At 44.0% G+C, this 26,341-nt stretch overlaps 2 protein-coding genes across 3 annotated transcripts in view; one reads left to right on the top strand and one right to left on the bottom strand.

Moving 5' to 3' along the window:
- Positions 1–18,254, bottom strand: part of LOC147432492 (uncharacterized) — a 102,515-nt gene extending 84,261 nt beyond the window's left edge. The window contains exons 1-2 of one of the 2 annotated variants that reach the window (XM_086492416.1): positions 18,142–18,216; positions 17,845–17,964 (exon numbers count right to left, since the gene is read on the bottom strand). The gene's annotated coding sequence lies outside the window, so the exon portion shown is untranslated. Of the gene's footprint in view, positions 1–17,844; positions 17,965–18,141 lie in introns of both variants that reach the window. The other variant, XM_086492415.1, reaches the window with a different exon arrangement.
- On the top strand, positions 11,791–13,455 carry LOC147432493 (uncharacterized). Its single transcript, XM_086491946.1, has 3 exons — positions 11,791–12,018; positions 12,486–12,543; positions 12,659–13,455. Exons 1-3 carry the CDS (start codon positions 11,791–11,793, stop codon positions 13,453–13,455), a joined length of 1,083 nt encoding a protein of 360 aa, XP_086348072.1.
- Positions 18,255–26,341: the final 8,087 nt, after the last annotated feature.

Here is a 26,341-nt window from a genome sequence, read left to right on the forward strand (position 1 = left end):
TCCTGTCATCAAACCCTGTAAAGGTCGTGAATGTCACACCTTTGCCACCTTCTTTGTACGGAGTTGGCCTCTCCAGCGGCGTTAAATTGTCATATGGAAGTGACTGAAACATGGGAACACTATTAGGGTTCATCTGTGTTCCTTGGCCGCTATTAACTTGACCTGGAAATGCCATATTTGGCTGCTGATTTGTAATTCCAGCCATACCAAAATTTGCCTGTGGCATCCCAAATTGACACTGTACATGGGGTTAGGCATCATCGTTTGAGCACCCCCAAACACTGTTCCTGGCGTGTAAAACTGATTTCCAGGTGCATGACCAGCCATGCTCTGGAATACCGATCCACCTCCAAAATAGCCAGGATGTACTCAAGGTGGTTGGAAGACTTGTTGCATAGCCTGTAAGTTGCTTCCCTGCACATTAGAACCAGCTATAGGCTGCTGAAAGGTGGCGGGCTGAACTGGTACAGCTTGGAATACTGGCATCTCAGCCACCTGTTCTTGCAACTTAGGCATAGGTTGTGGAGATTGCATGTTCTCCGTCAAGTGTACAGGTGTTTCCATTGACTGTGCAGTATGAATCACCTGTGCTCGAGCCTTAACAGGCTTTTGAATATAATCCAGTGACCCAACTTGCTGAGACGGAACAGGAGGTTGCAGAAAGGCTAAAAACCTCGGGTTCTGCATTACTTGTGTAAACATAGCCACAGCAGTAGCCAACTGGGTCCTGAATATATCGTCATCTGTCTGTGGTGGTCTTGAGGACTCACCCACTTCATGTGTCTGTTGACCCTGTGAAGAGGAAACCTCTTCAGTCACATCATCTGGTCTGTCAGCCATAATTACAATTCCCTGTGTCTGGTCTATGATCCCCTGTGTCTTCAAGCCCAAAACTGCCCAAGGCTCACTTCTATGGGAAAAAGTGATTTAATCCCGTCGATGGAACCATGAAACCGGCCTGTTCAATCCAAAAGGGCGGTAGACTTTACTTTAAACCTTGATTTAGCTTTCACCCATTATTAGTCGTCTATTTTACCTGTACTTTCAAGACACAACAAAGGGGAGAGGGATACAGGCTGCTAGATTGCACCTGTATGAGTAGACGGACACCAGATTGGCCCCTACCTTAGGCGCCCCTTTCGGTATTTCTTTATTGTTCAAAAGAGGGAATAAACGCTGTGGTTCCCTACAAGCTGCCCCGCACAAACTCAGCTGAATTTCCACTGTTCCAGCCCGATTTTGGCAGCATAACTGTACTAGAACCCTTCACAGTCAGTATTCCCACGCATTGGATGACTTTCCCGACGCATACGGGCACTTTGCAAAACCTGGCGAGAATCTGCAGCACGCTGAATTCTCTGTTTTCAGCCCTGAAAATGCGCCAGATCACTTGTACAACGGTCCCCTTGCGTCCCCGAACCTCCTGGGGGTATTAGGGTCCGTTTAGGGCCAAAACCCTAAACCTGCAAAATACACAGCAGGCTGTAATTTACTGTTTCGGGCTCCGTTTCGCGTGCCGGTCGCATCCTTAGCAAGTCCTCGAGCTCCCGCACCTGTAGGGCTACTTTCCCTTTGAATCGGACGAGATTTCTGGCGTGAAACCTCTCCGAATTCACCTGTACCTGCGGGTGGATTAGCTGCTAGCTAATCCAGTACCTGTGCAAGAGGCTCTTGCCTCGGCAATCGCGCATGAACCCACACAACTGTACATTGGTCAAATGAAGAGCCCACTAGAGGGGCATAACATACTGCCAAAGGGGAGAGAGAGGGCAGTGCGTAGCGTGCAGGGCATCAATCCTGGCACCGCACTGTGCATAAGAGGGAAAGCAAGCACTCCATAGCTCTTAACCTGTGACAAAATCTGAAAATGAGGCTCTCCCTCCTTCAAATTCAGCGCCACTTTTTGTTGCATGAGGCAAGTGCACCAGAAGGTGCCACTTGGCACATTTATAAGCATTTTCCCGTTTCGGGGTTGCCGCCTAAAAATCTCCCAACCGGTTGTCCAGTTGACTTCACGGCAGAGTAAGAAAATGTTCTCCTTGTCATTCCGGAGGTAATGACGCAAACACATTTTCAGGTCCCAAAATAGCAGTTCCCTAAATTTTAGGAGATGCTGCCATTGTATCTTTCTAGGTCATCCGACCCTCTTTGTACACTGTGGCCACATCCAGAACTGAAATGTAGCCTCTGTAGCAAAGGATTCCACTTTGGCTAGTCAATGACCCCACTTGGCTAACCATAGTCCTTGTCCAACCTTAGTGCTCTCTTGCCCTCAGGCCTGGACTCCCTCTGGACAGTTCCACCATAGTTACCGGGGAACGCCCCCTAGCCCCCGTTCCGGCGTTCCGGGAGGCAGTTCCCTTCCCGAACGTTCCGGAACGTCCCGGAATGTCTGACGTTCCGAGTGGCCAATGCAAACCGGAACGGCCGTTCCGGAACGTTCCGAAACGCCCCCGGACCGTTCCGGAATGCCCCTGGAACGGCCATCGGCTACAAACAAATTTGGCAAAAATTGAAAAAATTGAAGTAAATGTTTGGGCTTCTTTTGAAAGTGTGCAAGGACTCAAGGACTCATAAAATGCACCCCCCTCCCCCTTTCTCTTCACAAGCTAATCCTCAAGGCTCAAGCTCTCTCCCTCTCACTCTCAAGATCTCTCCCTCTCAAGACTCACTCTCTCAAGGCTCAAGGCTTCAAGCTTGCAAGCTCTCTTCCTCTCCCTCCCACTCTCTCAAATCTCTCCCTCTCCATCTCACTCTCTCTCTCTCTCTCTCTCACATCATCTAGTCATAGCAAGGTTGAATGGTCTTCAAAACGAGTTTTTTGTGAGTATTAGAGTCAAAGCACTCTAATACTCCTTGTATTTAAACACAAGGAGCTAAAAATTGCACTATTTGGGTGTTTTTTATACCTCCCGTTTTGCGACGTTCTCGTTCCGGACCCCTAGCCGTTCCCCCGTTCCGCGGGGATCCCATTGCCATTCCCGTTCCCTATGCAATGCAGGGCAGTTAGATTTCCCGAGGGGTGTTTCCAAAAAGTGAAAGTAAATAGATAATAAGAAAGAAATCAACAAAAAGGATAGATAGTAGTCACCCGCTGGTGACAGATACGACACCCAAGAGTTTGTAAAACCCTTCTCCAAAGGCCCCACTCTCGTCGGCGAGAGTGGTCTACTTTGATTTCACAATGGTGTACAATGTGAATGCAATGGACTGATGCAAGTTGGACTATGCCGATGACGACGACAAAGATGACGACGACGACTTGATGGCTGAAATCTGAGATCTTCTAATGTTAAATTCTGGGACTGTTTCGGTGGTTGAAAATGACTGTTTTGGCTGCATTTTTATGGCTGAAAATAGGGGAGCATCTGCAACCGTCTTGGGGTGGTTTTGCTACTGTGCATAGGCTGAAATCGCTAGGATCTGATGTGGTAAAAGCTGAGAACTAAAAATGCTGGATGAACTGTCCTTTTCAAAAACGCTAATGCTGATGACTCCAAAAAACGTTGTTCTGCAGCAAATCCCTAGCGTTAGTGAAAACCCTGAGCAAGGCAGGTTGTTGGAGAACAAAACACTGCAGGGCTGAAGTGCTAAGGGAAAAACGCCAGTAAATGGGGGTTGAAGGCGAGGTTCTGCTGTGAAGGAAAACGCCAGAGCTGCTGGAGGCTGGGCGATGGTGCTGACGGGGGTACTGCTGAGAAGTTGCATGTTGAGCGGGAAGCTCCTGCTGCCTCTTCTGCCAGAAAGTGCTAACTTGGGTTTGCTTATATATTAACTTAGCAAAATTGCCCTACCTACTTTTGTTGGAAAGTCACTTAAAAATAATAAGTGAAAATAACCAAAAATAGGAAAATAGGCTAAATGCACTGAAAAATTCCCCTAACTGATGCTAATGGATTCTGATGGGAATTCCGATGATCATGCTGTGTGCAACCGGGGGATATGCATCTATGCTAAGTGACTGGGCATGCACGGTCTACGAATAGACTCACAAAAGTGCCAGATCACTGCTAATCTAAACTGACTGGACTAACTGAACCCTGCTGTGGTGTAGCTTGTCCACGGACACATAGGGTTGGGATGTGTCACGTGACACTCAAGCTTCCATGGCTGCACTTCATCCCCTTCTCCTTGCTTGTGAGTGACTACACAAATTAACTATACACTATGTATGCTTAACCCACACAAGATTAAGTGCTCATTATGAATCCCCATCATCCATTTCAAAGCCCCTCTTATCCTATCAAAATAAGTCACAAAAACTCAAAAAAATCAGCATCTCTTCACCTCCTTCCATCCAAGTCTCATTCACTCTCACACATATGCATCATCCTCTCCATTATGACCCGTTCTTCTCTCTTCATCTCTCCTCTCTACCACAAAACGTGAGATAAATGTCCAATATCTTCTAAAATCCTCAAGGTTGAAGATCAATCTCTGCAAGTAAGTGGTGAAAGATCACCATTTCAAGTGCCAAGGTGAAGCATCAAGGAGTTCAACGCGGAGGTCCCTAGGCATCGTTCTGGTGTAGAGGCCACCATGGTCAATCTGCGTGCCTCATTAAATGGTGCCCCCACGGAGGAGGCCTTGCTAAGGCTTCAGTTTTCTTGCAAATGAGTCAAGAAGCATACTCGAGGCAGAGGTTTTCTACGTTGACATCCATAGTGACGTGTGCATCCACAGAGGAAAGAATAGTCAAACCTCTTTTTCCTGAAGAATCCTCAAAGAAGAATAGGGTCATAACCACCCCTAAGTGGCTCAAGGGTGTTGCACGAGCAAAAGAAAAGGAAGGGCTTAGACGAGCTTGAGAGTACATGGTACGTGGAGAGAAGGAGGCACTTGGCAGTGCTGGTGCTTCAAGTTCAGATCCCGCTTCAAGCGCAGTAGCCAAGATTCCATCTAAGCTACCATGGAAGTCATCTTTTGAGGCAAAGCGAAGTGAGCTCGCATACCGTTTTGCGGCTAGTATGCGAGTGCAACCAGTACACTTTGTCAACTCCAAAGCAAGGGCACTTCCATACCCAAAGGAAGTGTGGTTTGGCTACCGTCATCGGTGTTTTGGAGAGCGGGTTGAGAGCCTCCCTGCTCTTCCCTTGCAACTCATCTTGAAGAAGATGTCCACCACAGATGCAACAGAGTAGATTGGGAGAAATTTACACCTAAATGATGTGCACTTCATGCAACGGTTTGATTACGGCAACTACTTGCAGCTGCTATTAGAAAAAAAATCTGGGTCGTCAAGAACGTCGTCATCACTCCATACGTGATGGTAGCTAAAGAGTTTAGTAAGGTGAAAATCATGAAGGGTAGTGATCTATTGTGGATATACAGCCTTGTCAATGCCAAGAAGGTGCGGCTGCAGAAGTAAGTAAGGTTTTACCTTTTGTAATTATAGATAATGGGCCGCAATTTTTTTCTTTTAGCTTGCTACGCCATGTGCATATGAACATATATGTTGATAGGAAAATTTTCTACCAACAAAAAATAGTCTTTTTGTTCGGACCCCATGTATTAGATGAAATCCTTAGATCCCCACATTCTATCATCCTACCTCTACTGGATTATCATCACTCATTTGATGTATTTATTTTCGTTTTGTTATAACTCCTTGTTTGTTAAATTCAATTCCAACCCTTCGTACAAACCGTTGTGATTTTCAAATCATTACATATATATATATGAAGATTTTTTCAAAAAAAAGGGTATTGCAATTGTGAGATCTTGAGCAAATGGCTTTCCCAAACTTCTACGGGAAGCCGAGCGAAGTTGCCTCTAATTTTCTAGACAATCTAGAAAAGCCTTCTTGATATCCGGAGGAGATGAGGAAGCTACTAAGATCAAAGCCTTCCTACTAGTTTTGCGAGAAGGGGCCAAAGGCTTGGTACCAAACGCTCTCTCTAAACATGAAAGAGGAATCAGAGAGACTAAAGATGGCTTTTCTCAACAACTACCAACATCAAGAGTCTCCAGATGAAACCTGGAGACAACTTCAAGAGCTCCGTCAATCTTCGTCGAATAGTTATAAGGCATACCAAGCCTTAGCCCCTTCTCGCAAAAAGTGGGAAGGCTCTGACCTTAGTAGCTTCCTCATCTCCTCCGGATACCAAGAAAGCCATTTATTAGAGGCAACTTCACCAAGCTTCCCGTATAAGTTTTGGAAAGCCATCTGCACAAGATCTTACAAATGCAATACTCTTCTTTTTTTTTGTATCTTTATATATGTATATAATAATTTGAAAATCACAACGGTTTGTACAAAGAATTGAAACTAAGTTTAACAAACAGACAGCTAAAACAAAATGAAAATAAATACATCAAATGAGTAATGATAATCCAATAGAAGTAGGATGATAGGATATGGGGATCTAAGGATTTCATCTAATACATGGAGTCCAAACAAGAAAACTATTTTTTGCTAATAGAAAATTTTCCTACTGACATATATGTTCACATACATATGACGTAGGAAGAAAAAGGAAAAAATTGCGGCCCATTATCCATAGCCGCATCTTCTTGGCATTGACAAGGCTGTATATCCACAATAGATTACTACCCTTCATGACTTTTACCTTACCAAACTCTTCAGCTACCATCACGTAGGGAGTAATGACGATATTCTTGAAGACCCCGAGTTTTTTTGCTAATAACAGTTGCAAGTAGTTACCGTAATCAAACCTTTGCATTAAATACACACCATTTATGTGTAAATTTTTTTCGATCCACTCTGTCGCATCTATGGTGGACAGCTTCTTTAAGATGAGTTGCAAGGAAAGAGCAGAGAGACTCTCAACCCGCTCTCCAAAACACCGATGACAGTAGCCAAACCACACTTCCTTGTCCAAAGGAAGTATCCTTGTTGCCTTTGCTTCGGGGTTAACAAAGTGTACTGGTTACACTCGTATACACGCCACAAAACGATATGCGAGCTTACGTCGCTTTGCCTCAAAAGACGACCTCCATGGTAGCTTAGATAGAATCTTGGCTACTGCGTTTAAAGCGGGATCTGAACTTGAACCACCGGCACTACCAAGGGCCTCCTTCCCTCCACGTACCATGTACTCTCAAGCTTGTCTAAGCCCTTCCTTTCCTTTTGCTCATGCAACACCCTTGGGCCACTTGGAGGTGGTTATAGCCCTCTTCTTCTTTGAGAATTCTTAAGGAAAAAAAGGCTTGACTACTCTTTCCTCTATAGACACACTCGTCACTATGGATGGCCCTCCTCCATGGGGCACCATTTAATGAGGCACGCAAATTGACCATGGTGGCCTCTGCACCAGAACGATGCCTAGGAACCTCATCAACGAGGGAGATAAACTTTGGGGGGGGGGGGGGGGGGGGGGGGGCGGGCTAGCGGATGTGCGGCTAGGACGCACTACAGAGACTCAGAGTAACATACACACATGTCACACGCACACCCACACACATTCATAAGATCTAGGATGCTCGCGCTCATCCAACGAGGCCAAAAAAATAGTACACACCATCCAATGAGAGAGGACTCTCAAGCACATTCGCATGTACGTAATGCTTGTGTTGTAGCCTCACCGAGCTATCTTCCTTATGCACAATGAGGGTGCACAATCCTTCTAGAGTAGATAACACTCTTATGCTATGAGAATTTTGAAATGGTGCCTACTCAAAACCTCTCTTGACTAATATTGCCAATGGCTGCAATGGTGCAGTATACAAGAGTGTGAGAGATTTGAGGGAAAAAGAGTGGGGAGGAGAGAGAGAAGGGAAATGGAAAAGAGAGAGTGGAAGATAAGAGAGGAGAAAAGCGGAAAATATGGCTGGGAGTGGAAGAGAGAAAGGAAAGAGATGGATAATAGAGACGCACCGATAACCATTACAATCATACACAAAGCCAACAAAATTACCCACACAAGCACATGAACAATCCTATTGCACACTACACAAGCAGCAATCTAACATATGAACAATCCTACCAAAACACTACACAAGCGGTAATATAGTGTTGCATAGGGAATAATTAATACATACTAACAAGGAGAGGGGCTTAGTTTTGTGAGCAAGGTAGGGGCTCTTTATATAGCCTCTCCCACTTAATTACATTTAGAGTTGATAACCATTAAGGACCAAAATGGGGGGCAGATTGAGATGCCTCTGGATCCGCCGCCTTGACCTCCTTGATGCTTCACCTTGGTACTTGAAATGGTGATCTTTCACCACTTACTTGCCAAGATTGATCTTCAACCTTGAGGATTTTAGAAGATATTCGACATTTATCTCACCTTTTGTGGTAGAGAGGAGAGATGAAGAGAGAAGAAGGAGTCATAATGGAGAGCGTGGTGCATGTATGTGAGAGTGAATGAGACTTGGATGAAAGGAGGTGAAGAGATGTTGATTTTTTCTGAGTTTTTGTGGCTGGTTTTGATAGGATAAGAGGGGCTTTGAAATGGATGATGGGGATTTACAATGAGCACTTGATCTTGTGTGGGTTAGGCATACATAGTGTTTGATTCATTTGTGTAGTCATCACAAGCAAGGGGAAGGGGATGAAGTGCAGCCATGGAAGATTGAGAGGGTTGATTAGCAGTGGGAAAATGAGAGAGATTTGGGAAAGAACAAGTGTGTGTGAGCAAAGAAGGTGACTAGGGTAAGGTGAGGTAAGACTAGGTCATGAAAAACACCAAAAACATGAGTTTTTCCACCCCAAATGGCTCCAATATGGCGTCCCACTTGGTATCCACGGAATTTGAGGGTAGGTGGCAAGGGAAAGTCGTGGTTGGGGGTCTAGCAGGATCTAGATATGATAGGGGAATCATTTCTCTCAAGAAAAACATGGAAAAAATGATGAAAAAGGCTTGATTCTTTCCCATCTTCTATATGAGCCAAGAGCAATAAAGCCCACATCACATGGTCCCTTGCGTGAGCTCCTTCATTATGCCTCACATGGGCTTGACACCTCAAGCTGCCTCAAGGGCCCATGATGTCACCAAGCATCTTATGTGTACACAAGGCAACTTCAAAATAGGAAATCTTGGGATGGTGGATCCTGCCACTTTGACCTAGTTAGTTTCACTCTTTCCGTAAGTGAAACCAACTCCTATTACCTTTATCATGAAGTTCACCAATGCATGGACCTCTTTCCTACGTGAAGCTCACGCAGTCAGCAAAACCGAGTCATGACTAGGTAGTATCCCCCAATCGCATCCTCTCGATTAGTGTCACGTTTGTGACTTAGTTACATTACATACTTACTCATTGATGCAGATATGCCAAGTGCCATGCCAAGCAGAACCCCTACGCTTGGATGGTCACACCCCTTCGCCCAAAAGACGTGCCTCTTCACCAAAAGCCACACTCCTTCGACGACTGGTCACACCCCTTCGCTCTACGGGTGCGACTCTTCGCCCAATGGTTGCAGCTCTTCGCCGAAAGGATGTGTCTTTACATCTAAAGTCATGTCTCTTCACCAGGAGACATGTCTTTTCATTTATGTCTCTTCGTCTCCTATATAAGAAGCCCTTGTATCACACTTTCAATCAATCAAACACAGAGTCTTCTGAGTCTTGTTTCTGAGTTCAGTTCAAGTTTCTTAAGTCTTAATCATGAGTTTAAGTACTTAATAAGGATTAGTACCTAGAATCATCACAGTGGTATCAAAGCAAATAAATTTCCTAGGACCCTACGGTTGTGAACCTCTCACCCTTGACGCTACACTCTACCCCTCTCCCGACGTTGTATGGAATCCGAAGAACGATGCACACATCTCGACATGAGGTAACTTAATTTACTTTTGTTCTCTATAATACATACTACAACACACCAGAGACAGCAGCATGGCTGTGTGTACCCGTACCGGTCTTGCTCATGGTGATGCATTGTTAATGCGAACGAGTGTGCACTTTCAAGCGCCAGTGTGTACCTCTTCAGTTGAGTACCCCTTCGTGTGAGAAGCGGAAATTTTGAAACGTTGGTTGAGTGCACCCCTTCGCTGGAGCCTTCTCGCATCACATCCTCTCCCAAGTGGCACATGCTCCAAGCGATGATTCACCAAGCGGCAGCTGAACTTTTTACGCAAGGCAAATTTTTACGCTGGGCAAATTAATACGCTGGCAGCCCTTCACTTTTACGTTTAAAAAAAAGGGCCTCAAATTACCTGTTTTCAGTGGCCGCCCAAAGCCCCAATTTTTTTTAACCCGAGTGTGAAGCTCTTTTTTTTATTACACCTCTTGGTCTTCTAATCATACCCAGCGTTCAAAATGACAACCAGCCAGCGATACGTACAACCATCGCCACCCTCTACTCTCTGTTTTTGTGCTGGCTCTGGGGGTATTTTGCGTGCGCGGGATTCTACGCCGTCATGGCCAACAATGCCTTCGACATTCCAATCCTCTTTCTCTCGTACATAGACGAGATTCCCGACGAAATCCTGCCGGGACGCGAAGTCATTGTAATTCCCGATACTCCAGAACCCGAATTTATTATCATTCCCAATTCGTCGGAACCCGACCTTGTTCCTGTGAACGCTCCAGTTTCCGAAAGAACTCCCGTTCCAGCACAGATGCCAGTTCCAGTACCCCAGGTTGTACCGACTCCGCAACAGTACCTATTATACGTCACCCACCGCCACTCGACACAGTTCCAGACTTGGGTGGTGCGGCATATTGTTCTGACGTGCGAGCCGCAACATATTCAACACTACGAGTACTTCCTTGGGCGGAACCCTCATCTCGCCTACTCACTGACAGAGTGCAAAGTGGATGTGATCGACAATATTATTTCACTCCAGCCGCTCGTGCGTGTTCACAACGAGATTCTCATTCCAGATTATACACCTTTGACGCCCGCTCCAAAGGAAACACCTCCATTGGACGAGATCGAGGATCTCGAGGATTCGGACCTGGATCCAAATTTCATAGCAAAGTTCGACGAATCTTCAGTAGCGGCTTCTCCTGTCTACATGCCCCATACTTCTCCAGCTTCTCCTCGATACTCTCTCTGAGGCAGAACTATGTCGACGTCCCAAGCAGAAGAAGATGGCCAGCAGGCACCGATGCTTGCTCTCCTCAAGGAACAAATGGAAGCTTTACAATAGACTTTTACAACAAGTCTTGCTTCCCTCAACACTCGTTTGGAGCAGATGCAGCAGACACACACTTCTTCTCGAGCAAACCCTTCTGCTGCTTCACCCTCTTCTTTAAAAGCTTCAATGGACGCACACGAAGACGAACCAGATCCTACAGCAGAGATACACAATAATGAATTACTGCTTCTTTATAAAAAAATTAATTCCGCACAGAAAAAGAAGCTCGATGTTAAGCTGTCAGAACCATACAATGGTCACTGCGACAAGCGCGTGCTAGATTAATGGATATTTGAGATGGAGGTCTACAAGTCCAATACGGACTTGGTGGAAAGTAAGAAAGTTGCATTGGCCAGTTCATTATTAAAAGATACAGCATTCCTGTGGTGGCAACGTAGAGTTGCAGACGGTAAACGCAACCCATGATGGGACAAATTCTAGCGCTCCATTCGCAAAGCATTTGAACCTGCGAATGCGGACTTTCATGCCCGGTCTGCTTTCCGCCGCCTGGTTCCCGTCTGAACCAGACAGGTTCCTTGGCCGCGTATATCACAAAGTTCCAAAGGCTAACTCTGGAGATAGAGACCCTCAGTTCATCCGATAAACTACACAGTTTTATCGACGAACTGGAACCCAACCTGAAGGATGATGTGCAAAAGTTTAACCCAACTACACTGGATGTTGCCATTGCTTATGTCGAACAGCTTGGAGACAATTGTCGTCCAGCACGGGCCTGATTTATGGGCAATCAGTCTTCAACCAGTGGACGCTTTTCTCAACATGGTCGCCCAAGCAACTTTAATCCTAATCGGCGCTCACCACAGCAATCTCAATCTTCTGGACAACAATTTTCTAGCCAGCAGTCTTTTCGGCCTCGGTTCTCTGGACAAGCAGCAGCTTCATATATAACGGTTCCTCTTCCACCAACAACAATCGGAAATGAGGACAGTTTCGGTCCGACCGCCAACGTAACGGCCGTCGTAATGAATCAGCAGAGCAACAAGCCTCTCATCGGCTCCCTCCACCACTCAGCCCAACCGCACAGCATTGTGCACAATTTGTGGTGGTCCACACAGGTGGTATGAATACCTGAAGCGTCCAAACCCTTCAAATATACGGCAAAATTCAAATATGGAGTCATTTGCAGATTCAGAACACTGTCCACCTCCTATAAAGGACAAAGGCAAACAAGTAGTTCGTGCGATTCGAGTATCCAAAGTGGTTAGCACCTTAATGCTCAGTTCCTATTGATCTTTCCAACCATGTGCTCAGTCTTCTTGGGTTCATTGGTCAACATCCAATCAATGTGCTCGTGGCTGGATGTTCCACAAATTTTGTCAGCACTTCTTTAGTCAGCAAGCTTCACCTACCAACCCAATAGTTTGGAAGCTTTTCAAGTGGAACTTGCAGATGGTTCATTTTTGAACTGCAACAGGAAACTTCAACAGTTACAATTTCAAATTCAGGATTACCAAGATCAGTTAAGCTTTGCAGTAATGCCCTTATCGCACTACGACATGATTCTTGGTCAATCTTGGCTGTATCAGTATGATCCTGTCATCAGCTTCAGAGATTATTCCATTCGGCTTTATCATGATCATTAAGAAGTGGAACTCCGTGGTCTTCTTAATGCAAAGCCTATCACCTTGGTCTCAGCTTTACAAGTTAAGCGTTTGGTTGGCAAGAGTGATTGTGCAACAGCCTTGGTTATGTTGCGAGAAAAAGAAGCAGAAACGGAAGAACCATCAAAATCCTCAACATCACCCACTGCTTACTTGCAACAACCCTTCTTTGAACCATTCATGGACTTATTTCCTGATGAGCTTCCAACTACATTACCTCCTCGTCGTCCTGTGGATCATACCATCGATTTGATTCCTAGACAACCTCCTCCAGTTCGAGCTCCTTATCGCGTTTCATATTCAAAATCTCAAGAAATTCAGCGACAATTGGAAGATTTATTGGATAAAGGTCATATCCGTCCAAGCAAAAGTCCTTTTGGCGCTCCAGTCTTATTGGTAAAAAAGAAGGATGGCTCCATGCGTCTTTGCATTGATTATCGTGCTCTCAATAAGCTGACGATAAAAAACAAATTTCCTTTACCTCGCATCGATGAACTCTTTGATCAACTATTGGGTTCAAGGGTCTATTCCAAGATCAATCTGAAGTCAGGTTATCACCAGATTCGCATTAGAATTGGCGATGAATACAAAACAGCTTTTCGGACAAAGTATGGTCATTATGAATTTCTGGTCATTCCTTTTGGGTTAACCAATGCCGCGGCAACCTTTATGACCTTGATGAATGAAATTTTTTGCCCTTATTTGGATAAATTTGTGATCGTGTACCTTAACGACATCCTTGTCTTCAATAAAACCACGGCAGATCACAAAGAACACTTGTAGATTGTCTTTGAGACATTACGTACAAATGTGTTGTACATCAACAAGAAGAAAAGCGAGTTTTTCAAGGATCGCGTGGAATACCTTGGACATGATTTCTGCTACAGGGATTGCAGTGGATACAAAGAAGATTAAGGTCATTGTTGACTGGCCTTTACCTCTCACTATTACAGATGTGCGATCTTTCTTGGGTCTTGCTAATTTTTATCACACCAAAATTCATAAGTTCTCAGATATTGCTTCTCCTCTAACGGAATTGACAAAGAAGAATAAAGCTACTTTGGACTCCTGAAGCAGATAAGTCTTTCAATGATCTTAAGCATGCTTTGATGACAACTCCTGTCTTAGCAATCGCAGATCCTACTCAACCATTTGATGTGATGACCGATGCTTCTGATCAAGCATCACGTGGCGTTCTCATTCAAAATGATCGTGTTATTGCTTTTGACAGTCGAAAATTTTCAACAATTCCGATGCGATACCCAGTATATGATAAGGAATTTTTTGCTATCGTGCATGCTTACCGCACTTGGAAACATTACCTTCTTGGCGCAGATTCAGTGGTTAAAACAGATCATCAATCTTTGACATATATTTTTACTCAACCCCACTGATGAATCCTCGTCAAGGAAGATTGGTTGAATTTTTGGCAAATTTTCACATGGTAATTCAATATATGCCTGGTCTACAAAATGTGGTCGCAGATGCTTTGAGCCACATGCCTCAAGCAACAAATTTTGCCATAACAAATGTGCACATGGAAATTTCTGCGTGTTTCAAGAATGAATATTTGACAGATAAAGACTTTGGAGATGTTTTCCGAGCCCTCAAATCTCTTAGTCTCACTCCTTCAGAGATGAATATGTTTGCAGCATATACAATTGTGGATGAGCTACTCTACTATAAGGATCGTATTTGTGTTCCACACAAAGGATCTTTGAGGAAGATCTTGATACAGGAACATCATGAAGTACCTTTTGCTGCACATCCTGGAGTTAACAAAACATATCGGCTTTTGTCAGCAATATATTTTTGGGCGCAAATGCAAGCAGATGTTATCAAGTTTGTGAAAGCTTGTCACTCATGTCAAATCATGAAAGCTTCTTGACAGTTACCTCAAGGTTTACTTCAACCTTTACCCGTGCCTAACGAAAGATGGGAAAGTATCAGCATGGATTTTATTACTACTTTGCCTCGCTCACCTAAAGGCAATGCTCAAATTCTTGTGATAGTTGATTGATTTTCCAAAATGGTGCATTTTATCCCTTGCAAGAAAACAGTTTTTGCTCCGGATGTTGCAACACTATTCGTACAACATATTTTCAAATTGCATGGATTACCAAAATCCATCATATCCGATAGAGATTCGAAGTTTACAAGACATTTCTGGACCTCTCTATTCAAGTCTCTTGGCACCAATCTATTGTTCAGTTCAGCTTACCATCCTCAAATAGATGGACAAACAGAAAGAGTTAACCAAATTCAGGAAGAGATGCTTCGACATTACATTCAAACTCGATTAGCATCTTGGGAGGATTATTTGCCACTCGTGGAGTTTGCTTATAATAACTCTCCTCATTCGGTAACTTGAATGACACCATTTCAAGCAGCGTATGGACATACTCCTCTTGTGCCTACGAATTTTGTTCTTCAACACAAAGTAGCGTTAGCAGATCAATTGGTTCAAGAAATGCAAGATGTCCTTCTACAGATTTGAGATAAATTGGTTCATGTTCAACAAAGTTATCAGAAGCAAGCAAATAAGCATCGTCGTCGATATGCAGAATTTAAAGAAGGTGGCTTGGTTTTATTGTATGTAGCGCCTCATCGCTACAAAACAGTGAAGTCACTCTTCCCAAAATTGGGACCTCGCTTCTATGGACCTTTCAAGATCATCAAGAAAAATTCAGTTGTCAGCTACAAGTTGATACTTTCACCTTCATGGGGAAAAATTCATCCGACTTTTCACATTTCTTGGCTCAAACAATATATTCAAGGAGATTCGCATGTTGCAGACTTATCTTCCTATGTGCCAGAAATTGAAGATGAACATGTTCTTCTTGTCCCAGAAAAGATTCTCAACGTTCGTCAAAAAGAAACAAGACAAAAGATCATCACTGAGTTTCTTGTTAAGTGGATGGACTTGGATGGGTAAGATTCTACTTGGCAAACTGATGAAGAAATGCAACAATACACTTACCTCCTTCAAGATTTCTTCGACAAGCGGCAGACTTTCATTTGATACACGGGTTTTATTTAAAGAGGGAGGGAATGTCACGTTTGTGACTTAGTTACATTACATACTTACTCATTGATGCAGATATGCGAAGTGCCATGCCAAGTAGAACCCTACGCTTGGATTGTCACACCCCTTCGCCCAAAAGACGCACGTGCCTCTTCACCAAAAGCCACACTTCTTCGACGACTGGTCACACCCCTTCGCTCTACGGGTGCGACTCTTCGCCCAATGGTTGCAGCTTTTTGCCGAAAGGATGTATCTTTACGTCTAAAGTCATGTCTCTTCACCAAGAGACATGTCTTTTCATTTGTGTCTCTTCATCTCCTATATAAGGAGCTCTTGTATCACACTTTCAATCAATCAAACACAGAGTCTTCTGAGTCTTGTTTCTGAGTTCAGTTCAAGTTTCTTAAGTCTTAATCATGAGTTTAAGTACTTAATAAAGGATTAGTACCTAGAATCCTCACAATTAGTTATAATTTTTCGCCCACACTAGTATCACACATGGAGCTTGAAGCCTTCAAGATGCAAGATGAAAATTTTAATTTTAATCGGTTTTTTTTTTCCCCTCTTGGCTATGTACAAGTCACGACTTCTGGGAGGGGGCGGGGGGGTCGTGAAAAGCATGCATCAGGTGCATGCTCTTTCAGTGCCACTTCAGCTTGTGTACGTCCTTCTTCAACTTACGGATATGGAGGGATCGACCTGTTTGCAGATGAGAGACCATATCTCCAAATGCTCCTTGTTGACTGTTAATCGGTAAGAGGTTCCTCCTTTATGTACTACCGATACTATCTATCAATGATTGAGTGTACACTATGGACTCTGATTGCTATGGTCAACTCAATTTTTAGCTGATCCGATATATTGGAGTGTGTGGAGAGACGATGGACTTTCATGAGCCATCCCATCTATGCAATGGCCGCCATGCTTCATCCTCTCTACACATCGTCAGCGCTATGGAGTGATACCTTCCTCAACACAAAACAATCTAAGCATGTTGGCTCATGTTTTCAAAGGATGATCAGCTTCATATAGACAGGGAGTTCACCAACTACATGAACGGCATCGGCGCTTCTTTTACGAGGGTAGTAGCCTCTAGAAAGCAAGCCACAAAGTTTCCTTTGACGTGGTGGCACTCTTATGGGAGGGTTAGTCTTCCTAACCTCTCACACCAGGTTCTTCGTGTTCTTTCTCAGGTAAGAATTCATTTAACATTATACTTTTTATCTTTATATTATAGCGCGACCACAAATTCTACTTACTTAATTCCACGCACAGGTCTATAAATACGTAAATACATACATTTATGTGTGTAAACCCCACCCCCGAAAGCAGAAGAGATTGTATATTATAAATTGCAAGATGAAAGCCAAGTAGCCACTTTGTTTCCATTTATGGATGTGAGCTTTAACACATCCATATGTTTAATCAAGCAGTTTTTATTTGCTTCTTTTCGGGCCGACATTTAACAGAACACTCTACACTTAGTATCTACTACGTTTTGAAGTTGAGACTCAGTTTCAATGTTTTGAATTTCATCTTGTGGTGTCTACAATATAGTTCACCTAATGACATATTTCCAGCTCTACAGCGAGTCATTGCAGGTCTTATGATGTTCGGCCTTGAAACTCCAGCCTCTTAATCTGTTGTTTAGACGTTTTGGCCTCGTGGTTATTGATTTGTCTCCAAGAGTGAGAACTTCATCTGGGCCCATCCCTTCATTGAGGTATTTCTAAAATCGATTCACAAGTACTCGACACGGTCACAGGGCCATGCTTGACTTGTATATGCTTCCGCGTGCTCCCTTAAATAAAGTCCCTTCATGAAAAATTACCATGTCACTATAAAACTCAAGTGCACCAGAGGTGGCTTCATCATGGGGAGGTGGAAAAACCAGTAGGTAAACGCTGAGCCTCAATTCTGTCGAAAAGCACGTCTTCTCTTAGTGTTTTGGCTATTGAGCTAATTAGGTCTCCTGTGGTGCACCCACAAAATTCTTTACCACTGAAATAGGCAATAGGGTGATGCATGTCTACTGCCTTGATTTTCGAGTGTGTGTGTGTGTGTGTGTGTGTGTGTGTGTGTGTGTGTGTGTGCAGTAAATGTACTGGCCCATTAACCAGAAGGGCAGAAGTGAGCTAACTACTGACCACCGGAGTGTGGTTGATGATGGTATGGTCATCAGATGCGGAGCTTGAGGCCTGAGTAGAGACGCAGCGAGAGCTTCTGTTGAGGTCGTGGATCAAGTCTGCACTGCGCCGACGTGTAGACTGGGAGCGATGCCAAGAAGGCAGTTAGAAATACAAGAACAAGAATATTGGACGATGCTGACACACGCAGTTCATGTGCCTTCAAGTACACCAATTACACGGGCCTCCGTGCAATCCTCCCCCTAGATGCTAGTCACGACAATTTGAGAGAGAGAGAGAGAGAGAGAGAGAGAAAACCTGCTCTGCTGGCCGCGAAGTACCGGTCCCCCAGACACTCCCCTCCGCCTCAATTGACAAACGAAAGAGAAAAGGGCGAGACAGCTAGTGACCGAGTCCCTTTTGGCCTCTTTTGCTTAATTTGCATGTTTTGTTTTCGGAGTCGGGCGGGGCAAGCCCGGCCGCTCCCCTTAACCACCATAAAAGTGGACAAGAAGAACGACCAGGACTATGCCTTGAGAAACCGAAGGCAGACGCTTTTGGCCTCTTTTGCTTAATTTGCATGCAAATGGACACATTCCTATATATTTGCGTCTCTCCCCCAACTGGTGAACAATCAACGCAAAAGGGGACGACGTCACGTTCCCTCACCGGGCCGCACGAGAGCTAACCTTGAATTCTTATCTAGACAGCCTCGCATACCTGAGTCTCGACCTCGTAGGCTACTTCCATGTTCATAGATTGCACATAGCAAAGCACATATAGCCTCACTGGGACATACTGGGACATTTTTTTTTAAAATCATTAATCGAAAGATTCCACGGAATCTTCCACATGCCTCACTTCCCCTTCTATTCGCAATCGCCATGGCTTTCCCTCCTCACCTTGTGTCTTCTATATCCCCTCACTACCTATTGCCCCTCCACTCCTCGCCCACAACAGCAGCGCGTGTTGCTTATGCTGTCCACCCTCCCTACCCACAATAGCAGCATAGTGCGACGAGAGAGAGAGAGAGAGAGAGAGCTTTCTCTTTTAGATGCCTGCTCCATTAGAGAGAGAGAGCCCGGCCACTTGCTCTATTAGAGGCACTGCAACAGCTGAGAGAGAGAGAGAGAGAGAGAGAGAGAGAGAGAGAGCAGCAGGTCTAGGCTGCAGTCGTGGGCGACACAGACGAAGGGGGGAAAGAGAGGGAGCAGCGGGTCACGCGCGAGCACACACACACACACACAGTACCCCCGAGCAGTGCATGGGAGAAAGCGAGTGGCAAGTGCCTCTGCTTTGACGAGAGAGAGAGAGAGAGAGAGAGAGAGAGAGAGAGGGATGGATGCAAAGGGAAAGAGAGGGGCATGCCCTGCACGTGACATGTCCCCTCTTCCCTCCCTCACCCTTCACTTTCCTATCTTCCTCTCTCCTTTCCCTTTTCTAGCTCCAACTAATGAGCGATTTTCTGATTTTCTAGGATTGGGTACCCCGTACTCATAAGAGTCATAGGAAAAGGCTTTCCTAAGAGTGGGGGCAATAATAGTACAGTTTTGATATTGAGGGTAGGGATCCTATGATCCCTAGTAACAAGCATATCATCATGATAGGCCACATACTGGCCAAGCTTTATGATTCTATATTCGAGCATGAGCTTAGTCATTATATATATAGTGATAATGAGCTTTGCCGCAGAGAGATAGAAGAACTACTGCAGAAAGGTATAATCCAACCATCTAATTCAAATTGGGCCTGCAGAGAGAGAAAATAATATGATTCCACCCGGCCTGTGGGATGAAACAGCTTAGGATGTGAGCGAGGACGTTGCGGGCGTCTTTGATGTGTTCGTACTTGTAGTCCCACTGGGCAAACCAGGAGGTTTGTCAGAAGAGACGTTTGTCATTGTTGGCCAAAATGTGCATCCGTTAGCTAGATAGGCTTGTGGTAGGGTTGCAAATTTAGTTGGAGTGGCTGCTTGAGTTAGGTTAAACTCGTTAAGATATACATTTGGCCATGCATGTGAAGAAATGGTATACTGAAGTTGTTGCAGGATAGTTGCATGATGACCTTTTGCCTTCCATCGGAATTTGAAATATTTGTGGTTGAAGGTGATAGGCTGCAATCTATCCAAAATATCATTGCCAATGATCATATCATAACTTGGCTAAGAACAGAGATAGGCAAAGATAGGTATTCTGGCTTTTCCAAGCAGTAGCCATAATTTGACCCGGTTTTTTATCGGCTCTTCAGATTTGTTAGCACATTTGATCAGAAATGGTTCATCTAGTTTCTCCCAGTAATTTTCAGGAACAAATCTTTCATTCAGGAGAGTCAAACTGGCTCCTGTATCTAATATAGCATTGAGAGAATTCTAAAATTTTATATTCATAATTATTGTAATAGAGACTCCTTTTGGTGGTAAGAGATTGTTATCTCCATTTATAGGTTCTGAATTTCTTTTTGTTGTGAAGAGATGAACTCTTTTACCTGTTTGGTGATCTTTGTAAGGCTTTGATGATTATCCAAAATTAGCCTTGTGCTGTGACACATAGTGGTTCGGATGTCATCAATGTCTTCTAGAAGTTCATCAGGTTTAGAGAGAACTAAACTTGAGTGGCCAGAGGTTTCTGATTGGGCAATTGTTGGGTAGAACCATTCTTCTAATGGTTGCTTATCTTTTCTATTGTTGTGTATAGATTATCCTTCTGAGATTTTCTCATGGGTATGCTTATTGTCATTAAATATCTAATACCTAACCAACCCAAATGATTTTTTCATATTAAACTGATCATTTAATATGGGATAATAAACGAGAACAAGGGTTAGAATATAGACATGTGCTTACGGATCTATCTCAATACGGGGCCAATGGTAAAGGGACCCAAATGAGAGATGGTCTGTCAAAGAGCAAGGTTAACCAATGAAGCTCTAAAGACCTTAGGGTTAGCTTCATTAAAGACCTCCAATGGTTAGTGTTAAAAGTCCTTTGACCTTAAGCAAACTAGGGTTGAGCTTGAGGTGGGACCCCGACCTAAACTTAAGCAAGCTAGGGATGTGCTTGAGGTGGGAACCTTAAGCAAGCTAGGGTTGTGCTTGAGGTGGAAATCCGACCTAAACTTAAGCAAGCTAGGGTTGTGCTTGAGGTGGGAACCCGACCTAAACTTAAGCAAGCTAGGGATGTGCTTGAGGTGGGAGCTCCATCTCAGGTGCTTGTCATGCTTGATGACTAAGGTACTTGAGGTACTTGCCACATTTAATGAGGAAGTTTCTTGAGAAGCTTCCTATGCATGGGGGGTAAGATGCTTGAGTCAAAAAGAGAACCTACACACTTAATGAGAAAGTTATTTGAGAAACTTCCTATGCATCAAAATCTCAAAGTTAGTGGAATTCTAAAAGAGCACATGGGACACATGTCAGACTCTCACTAAGCTTAACCACATGGTGTGCTTGAATGCTATTGGTTGGGCTAAAAAGGGGTCCAATGAGCTTCTCTAAACTCTCTCTCTTGCGAAAGTATTGTTCATGCCAAGTTAACTAAGTACCATGTTTATGTTGCTACCATCAAATAAGTTCACCCGCTATGCTCACAAAGAATCTCTCAAAACTGCTTCACTTAATTTCTTGATCCCGCTACTCTCAAAGTTCATAGGCAATTTCCATTACATTGGTATCAGAGCATTTGGTTTTTGTTTTCTTGCTTAAGAAGAGAGGTCCTTAAGTAGCCTATTAATGGTTGTTTTTGTTAATTATATTAGGGTAAGTGGGTCTGGATCTATTATCGGTTTTGTTGAGCCCACTATGTGGGATATGGTGCACACCTCGGGAGCTTTGGTCTTAATAATGGAATCTTTTTAGACTTGCCTACGGCTTTACCATTAGAAGTCCGAAAGGAGCTATCCCTCGACAACTTCGCTATGTTAGACTCACTCCACTACTCTCTATAATTAACCAATTCGAGCCGTGGGTGTAGATACTTAAGTGTCTATTTTCAAAGGCTAAGAGGAGTAGCAACTAAGGTTTTGAATTGCCAAATCATACGCTAAGTAAACACATAAGTTTAATTAGCATGGCTGACAATAACCAAGAGAGTAGAATGAACATTGATAACTTTGATTTTGCACATGAAGGTGCCAATGATGATGCCTCCATGTTTGTTAATTATCTTGTCACTAGGTTGCAACAAGCTATGGGCAACCCCACTTTGCAAGCCGAAGTTACTCAACAACTTCGTGCTTATGGGATTTCCTTTTCGCTCCAAGAGGAGAGAGAGCTTGCGAGGCCTCTTGAAGAGACCCCCAAAAGAAGACTCTCTCCCATACGAGAGGAGGAATCCAAAGATCAAGAAAGCAATGAATCCCTAAATTCCTCCGAAGATGTGGCTCCACGAAGAAGGCGGACTAAAAGATCGCCAACTCCTCCCAAGAGGAAACGGTTAACCCATAGTCCTTCTCCTCGTCACTCCAAAAGGGAAGAGAGGAAACCAAGGAAGAAAAGGGCAAGAAAGAGGTCACCCTCTTCTCCTTCTTCTTCACCTTCCTCCTCTACCGATGAAAGCTATGGCTATTCTCCTAGAGAATATAAGAGGGGAGGACATCGCAAATCTTACCCTGCATGACAAAGGTCACCAAAGCTCAAAAAGTTCAAAGAGGGAGGAAAGAGTATCTCTTTTCTCACCTATGATGGCACCTTTGGTGCTACCAACAAAGTATTGGCCTTCATCCAACAATTTGAGGCGGCCTTTGGAGACGAGGGCTTCACGGAGTCCTCCAAGCTACGGCATGTAGCTATGCACTTCCAAAAATCGGCTCATCAATGGTGGGTTAGCCTTCGTGGCAATGGCGAAGCCCCAAAGACATGGAGAACTCTACGAGTTTCCATCATGAACTTGCAAGCGATGCAAAGGACAAAGTGCTCACCGAATTGTGGAGTTTAAGGCTTCTCTCTCATGAGTCTATCCACAAATATGTGGACAATTCCTAGTTTTGGGATTGACATCTCAAGGCTACTAGTAGTCTTTCAAAAGATAGACTTTGTTAATCCACCATACAATGGTTGCTTCACGCATCAATTTCCAACAAGGGGTTAGACGGAGCGTCAAACCCATGGAAAATAAAGACAAAAGTAATGCAAAGGGAAAAATTAATGCCCAAAATTTTTCCCACGGCCATTCCAACAACAACAACAACAATCGATCCAAGGAGAAAGGAGTTTACAAAGGTAAAAATAAACTCTCTCCTGAAGAGCTTGAAACTTTTCGCAAGGATCACAAATGTTTTAAGTGTGGAGAGCAAGGACATGGCTATCGTTCTTGCCCCAACAGAAATGCTTGCAATGAGATTCCTAGAGCTTCCACTATCGAAGCTCCAAAAGAGGATACTCATTGCAAAGGATCACCTCTCTCCTATGCTTGGGGAAAGGTAAGGGAGCATGATGCCTTCATCTTGTTTGACCCTGGTTCTACTCTCAACTTCATATCAATGGAGTTGGCCACCAAGTTGGGCGTTCAAGCTTTTGAGATGGGAGATGTTGTAACTGCCGATGCCGCTTTCAAGGGATAGCAAGCCTCCGTTACTCCCTTGATTGGGAAGTTGAGGCTTCATGTCCAAAGTTATGTGGACAAAGAAGACTTCTTTATCTCTCCTCTCCAACATGAGGATGCTATCCTAGGGATACCATGGTTCAACCGCATGGCAGCCAACATGAAGTTCCCTGAAAGGAGAATCTACTTCACCTACAGGGAAAAGAATATGTATATAGATGCTAATGAGTCTGGTCGTACTATAGCACTTGTAAATCCTCTCACCCTTGATAAATCAATAAAAAGCTCAGTTTCTGCGTACATGATTTTTATCAAAGAATCCCTAAAAGGTCCTAATGTTTCATCAAAGGTGAATGGTAGGAATCAAGAAGAGTTAGACTTGTCTAACTTTCTAAAAGGATTCCAAAATGTGTTCATTGATGATATCTCTATGGACTTACCTCCAAAATGAGGCGATGATGACCATCGAATTGAGCTCCTGTCAAGAAGCTCACCGCCTAGCAAGCCTCCCTATCGAGTTTCACGAGCTCAACAAGAGGAAATCATGAGGCAAGTACAAGAATTGGTAGACAAAGGAATGGTGAGGCCTAGCTCCTCTCCCTTTTGCTCTCCAATCCTTTTAGTGCAAAAGAAAGATGGTACATACCGCATGTGTGTGGATTATCGCGCACTAAACCATATCACTATCAAAAACAGATTTCCCATACCTCAGGTAGAAGATCTGTTTGATAAGCTACAAGGCTCTACCTACTTCATTAGGATTGACCTTAAAAGTGGCTACCATCAAATAAGGATAGTGAATGAAGATATCCTAAAGACCGCGTTTTGTACAACGTTTGACCTTTATGAATATTTAGTCATGCCTTTTGGCTTGACTAATGCACCAGCTACATTCAATCGATTAATGGAGAAAATTTTTAGACCCTACCGCAAATTCACTGGAGTGTTCTTTGATGATATCATCATCTACTCCAATTCCTTGGAGGAACACAAGCAACATCTCCAAGTGTTTTTTCAAGCATTAAGGGAGAATAAGCTTTTTCTCAATTAAAAGAAAAGCGAATTTTTCCTTCAAGAGATTCAATACTTAGGTCATATTATCTCTCAAGATGGTATCCGTATGGATCCATCAAAGTTGGAGGTAATAAAAGCATGGCCTAATCCAAGGAATCTACATGAGCTAAGAAGCTTTATTGGTATGTATGCATACTATAGACACTTCATAGCAAAATTCTCTCAAATACCAGGACCATTACATGACTTAACAAAGAAAAACATTAAGTATTCATGGACTGCTAAGGAGCAAAGTGCTTTTGACAAGCTCAAAGAGAAGCTTATCTCCCAACCAGTCCTTATACTTCCATATCTCTCAAATCCATTTGAGGTCCAATGTGATGCTTGTGGTGATTGCCTTGGAGCAGTCTTGCTTCAAGAAGGCATGCCATAGCATATGAGAGCCGAAGGCTCAACACGGATGAACGGGTCTTAGGAATTTATGAGAAAGAGCTGTTAGCTGTTCTACATGCCCTAGACACATGGAAGCACTATCTATTGGGGACTCCATTCATCTTACGAATAGACCATCAAAGTCTCAAGTACTTCATGACGCAAACAAAGCTTTCCAACAAACAAATGAGATGAGCAAATTTTCTTTCACAATTTAATTTCCACATTGCTCACATTGCTGGTAAGCACAATCAAGTGGCTGATGCACTTTCATAACGACCAAAAGTTAATGCTGTGTCAAGAGCAACTCGCAATGATCTATCTTCTATGATAGATGAGTATGCTATTGACCCTGACTTTAAAGACATAATGTCAGCCCTTGCGTTGGGGAAGAAAGAAAAACCATTCACCTTGCAGGATGGTTATCTTCTCCATGGCAATATGCCATGTGTTACCCACTCCCTGCGTTAGAAAGTCATGTATGAATCCCATGCTCCTCCCTATGCGGGGCATAGAGGCATTCAACCTACTCTTTTAGGAGTAGAGACGTTGGTGCAGCCAAAGTTGGTCTTTGCAGGAACACGATCTATGCTAAGCTATGAGTACTAGCAAGTACAGGACAAAAGGCCAAGGCCAATGTGGAGGACCTGGGCAGGCAAATGATAGTGGAAGTGTATGTTTTTTTGGTCAAAAAGACCTCAAAATGGTCCAGTGGGGGTGACAGGTGAAGATGCTCGAGATGCTGATTTGATGCTCTAGAATATGGCCTTCGAAATGCTCTGCAAGTTGGTCCAGACGGTTCCTCAAACGAAGTCGCGGTGTGAAAGTTATGATTGTCCGAAGATGGAATGCTTTGCAGATCCCCGACGGGCAGGGCAGGTACAGACAGGTGGCGAAAACTGGGATCAGTGGATACGCATGTCAAGCTCAAGTTGTGGAGCATGTCGGTCTTTTCGGATTGCCATTCGGAGCTCAAACGAGCAAGTTATGGTCTGTGGAATATTTGTCGGGGGTCGGGTACGTACTCACCGGACCGCGTTGATAGGCATGCTGACAAGGATATTTTTGAGCCCGCCAGGGTTCTCGAAGGTTGCATGCAATGCGGGGAGTTAGCCGAAATCTGTGGCTCGCTGATCGGAGTCATGGGCACTAGGATATGCGCATTTCAAGTTGACAAAAGATTGCGATGGTGGCGAATTGAAGGCTTTTTCCCATTTTTCGAACACGTTGTGTAGGGCCCAAGGACGATCGGGATGTAGTGGAGTTCTTCGGGTTTGGAGACGATAAAGCGAAGATCCATTGTGGAATGGCACAACCAGTATTTGTGAGCCTGAGCACATGGAGCACCGACGGCACGCGAATCAAATGCTTGAGCTCTCTTTATTGTAAGTTCCCAAAAAAAAAGGAAGGCTGGACTTGGAAAAAAAAAAGAGAAAGTAAGCTCATAAAGCCATACAGAGGGAGGGCAAAAAAATAAAGGGAAGGCATGGGTTGAGAGGGCAGTGGCGCCCGGCGCCATTGCCAAAAAAAGAAGGT

Source organism: Adiantum capillus-veneris, chromosome 20 (genome assembly GCF_014529385.1).
Source record: "Adiantum capillus-veneris isolate H3 chromosome 20, ASM1452938v2, whole genome shotgun sequence".
In the NCBI taxonomy this organism is placed as follows: domain Eukaryota; kingdom Viridiplantae; phylum Streptophyta; class Polypodiopsida; order Polypodiales; family Pteridaceae; genus Adiantum; species Adiantum capillus-veneris.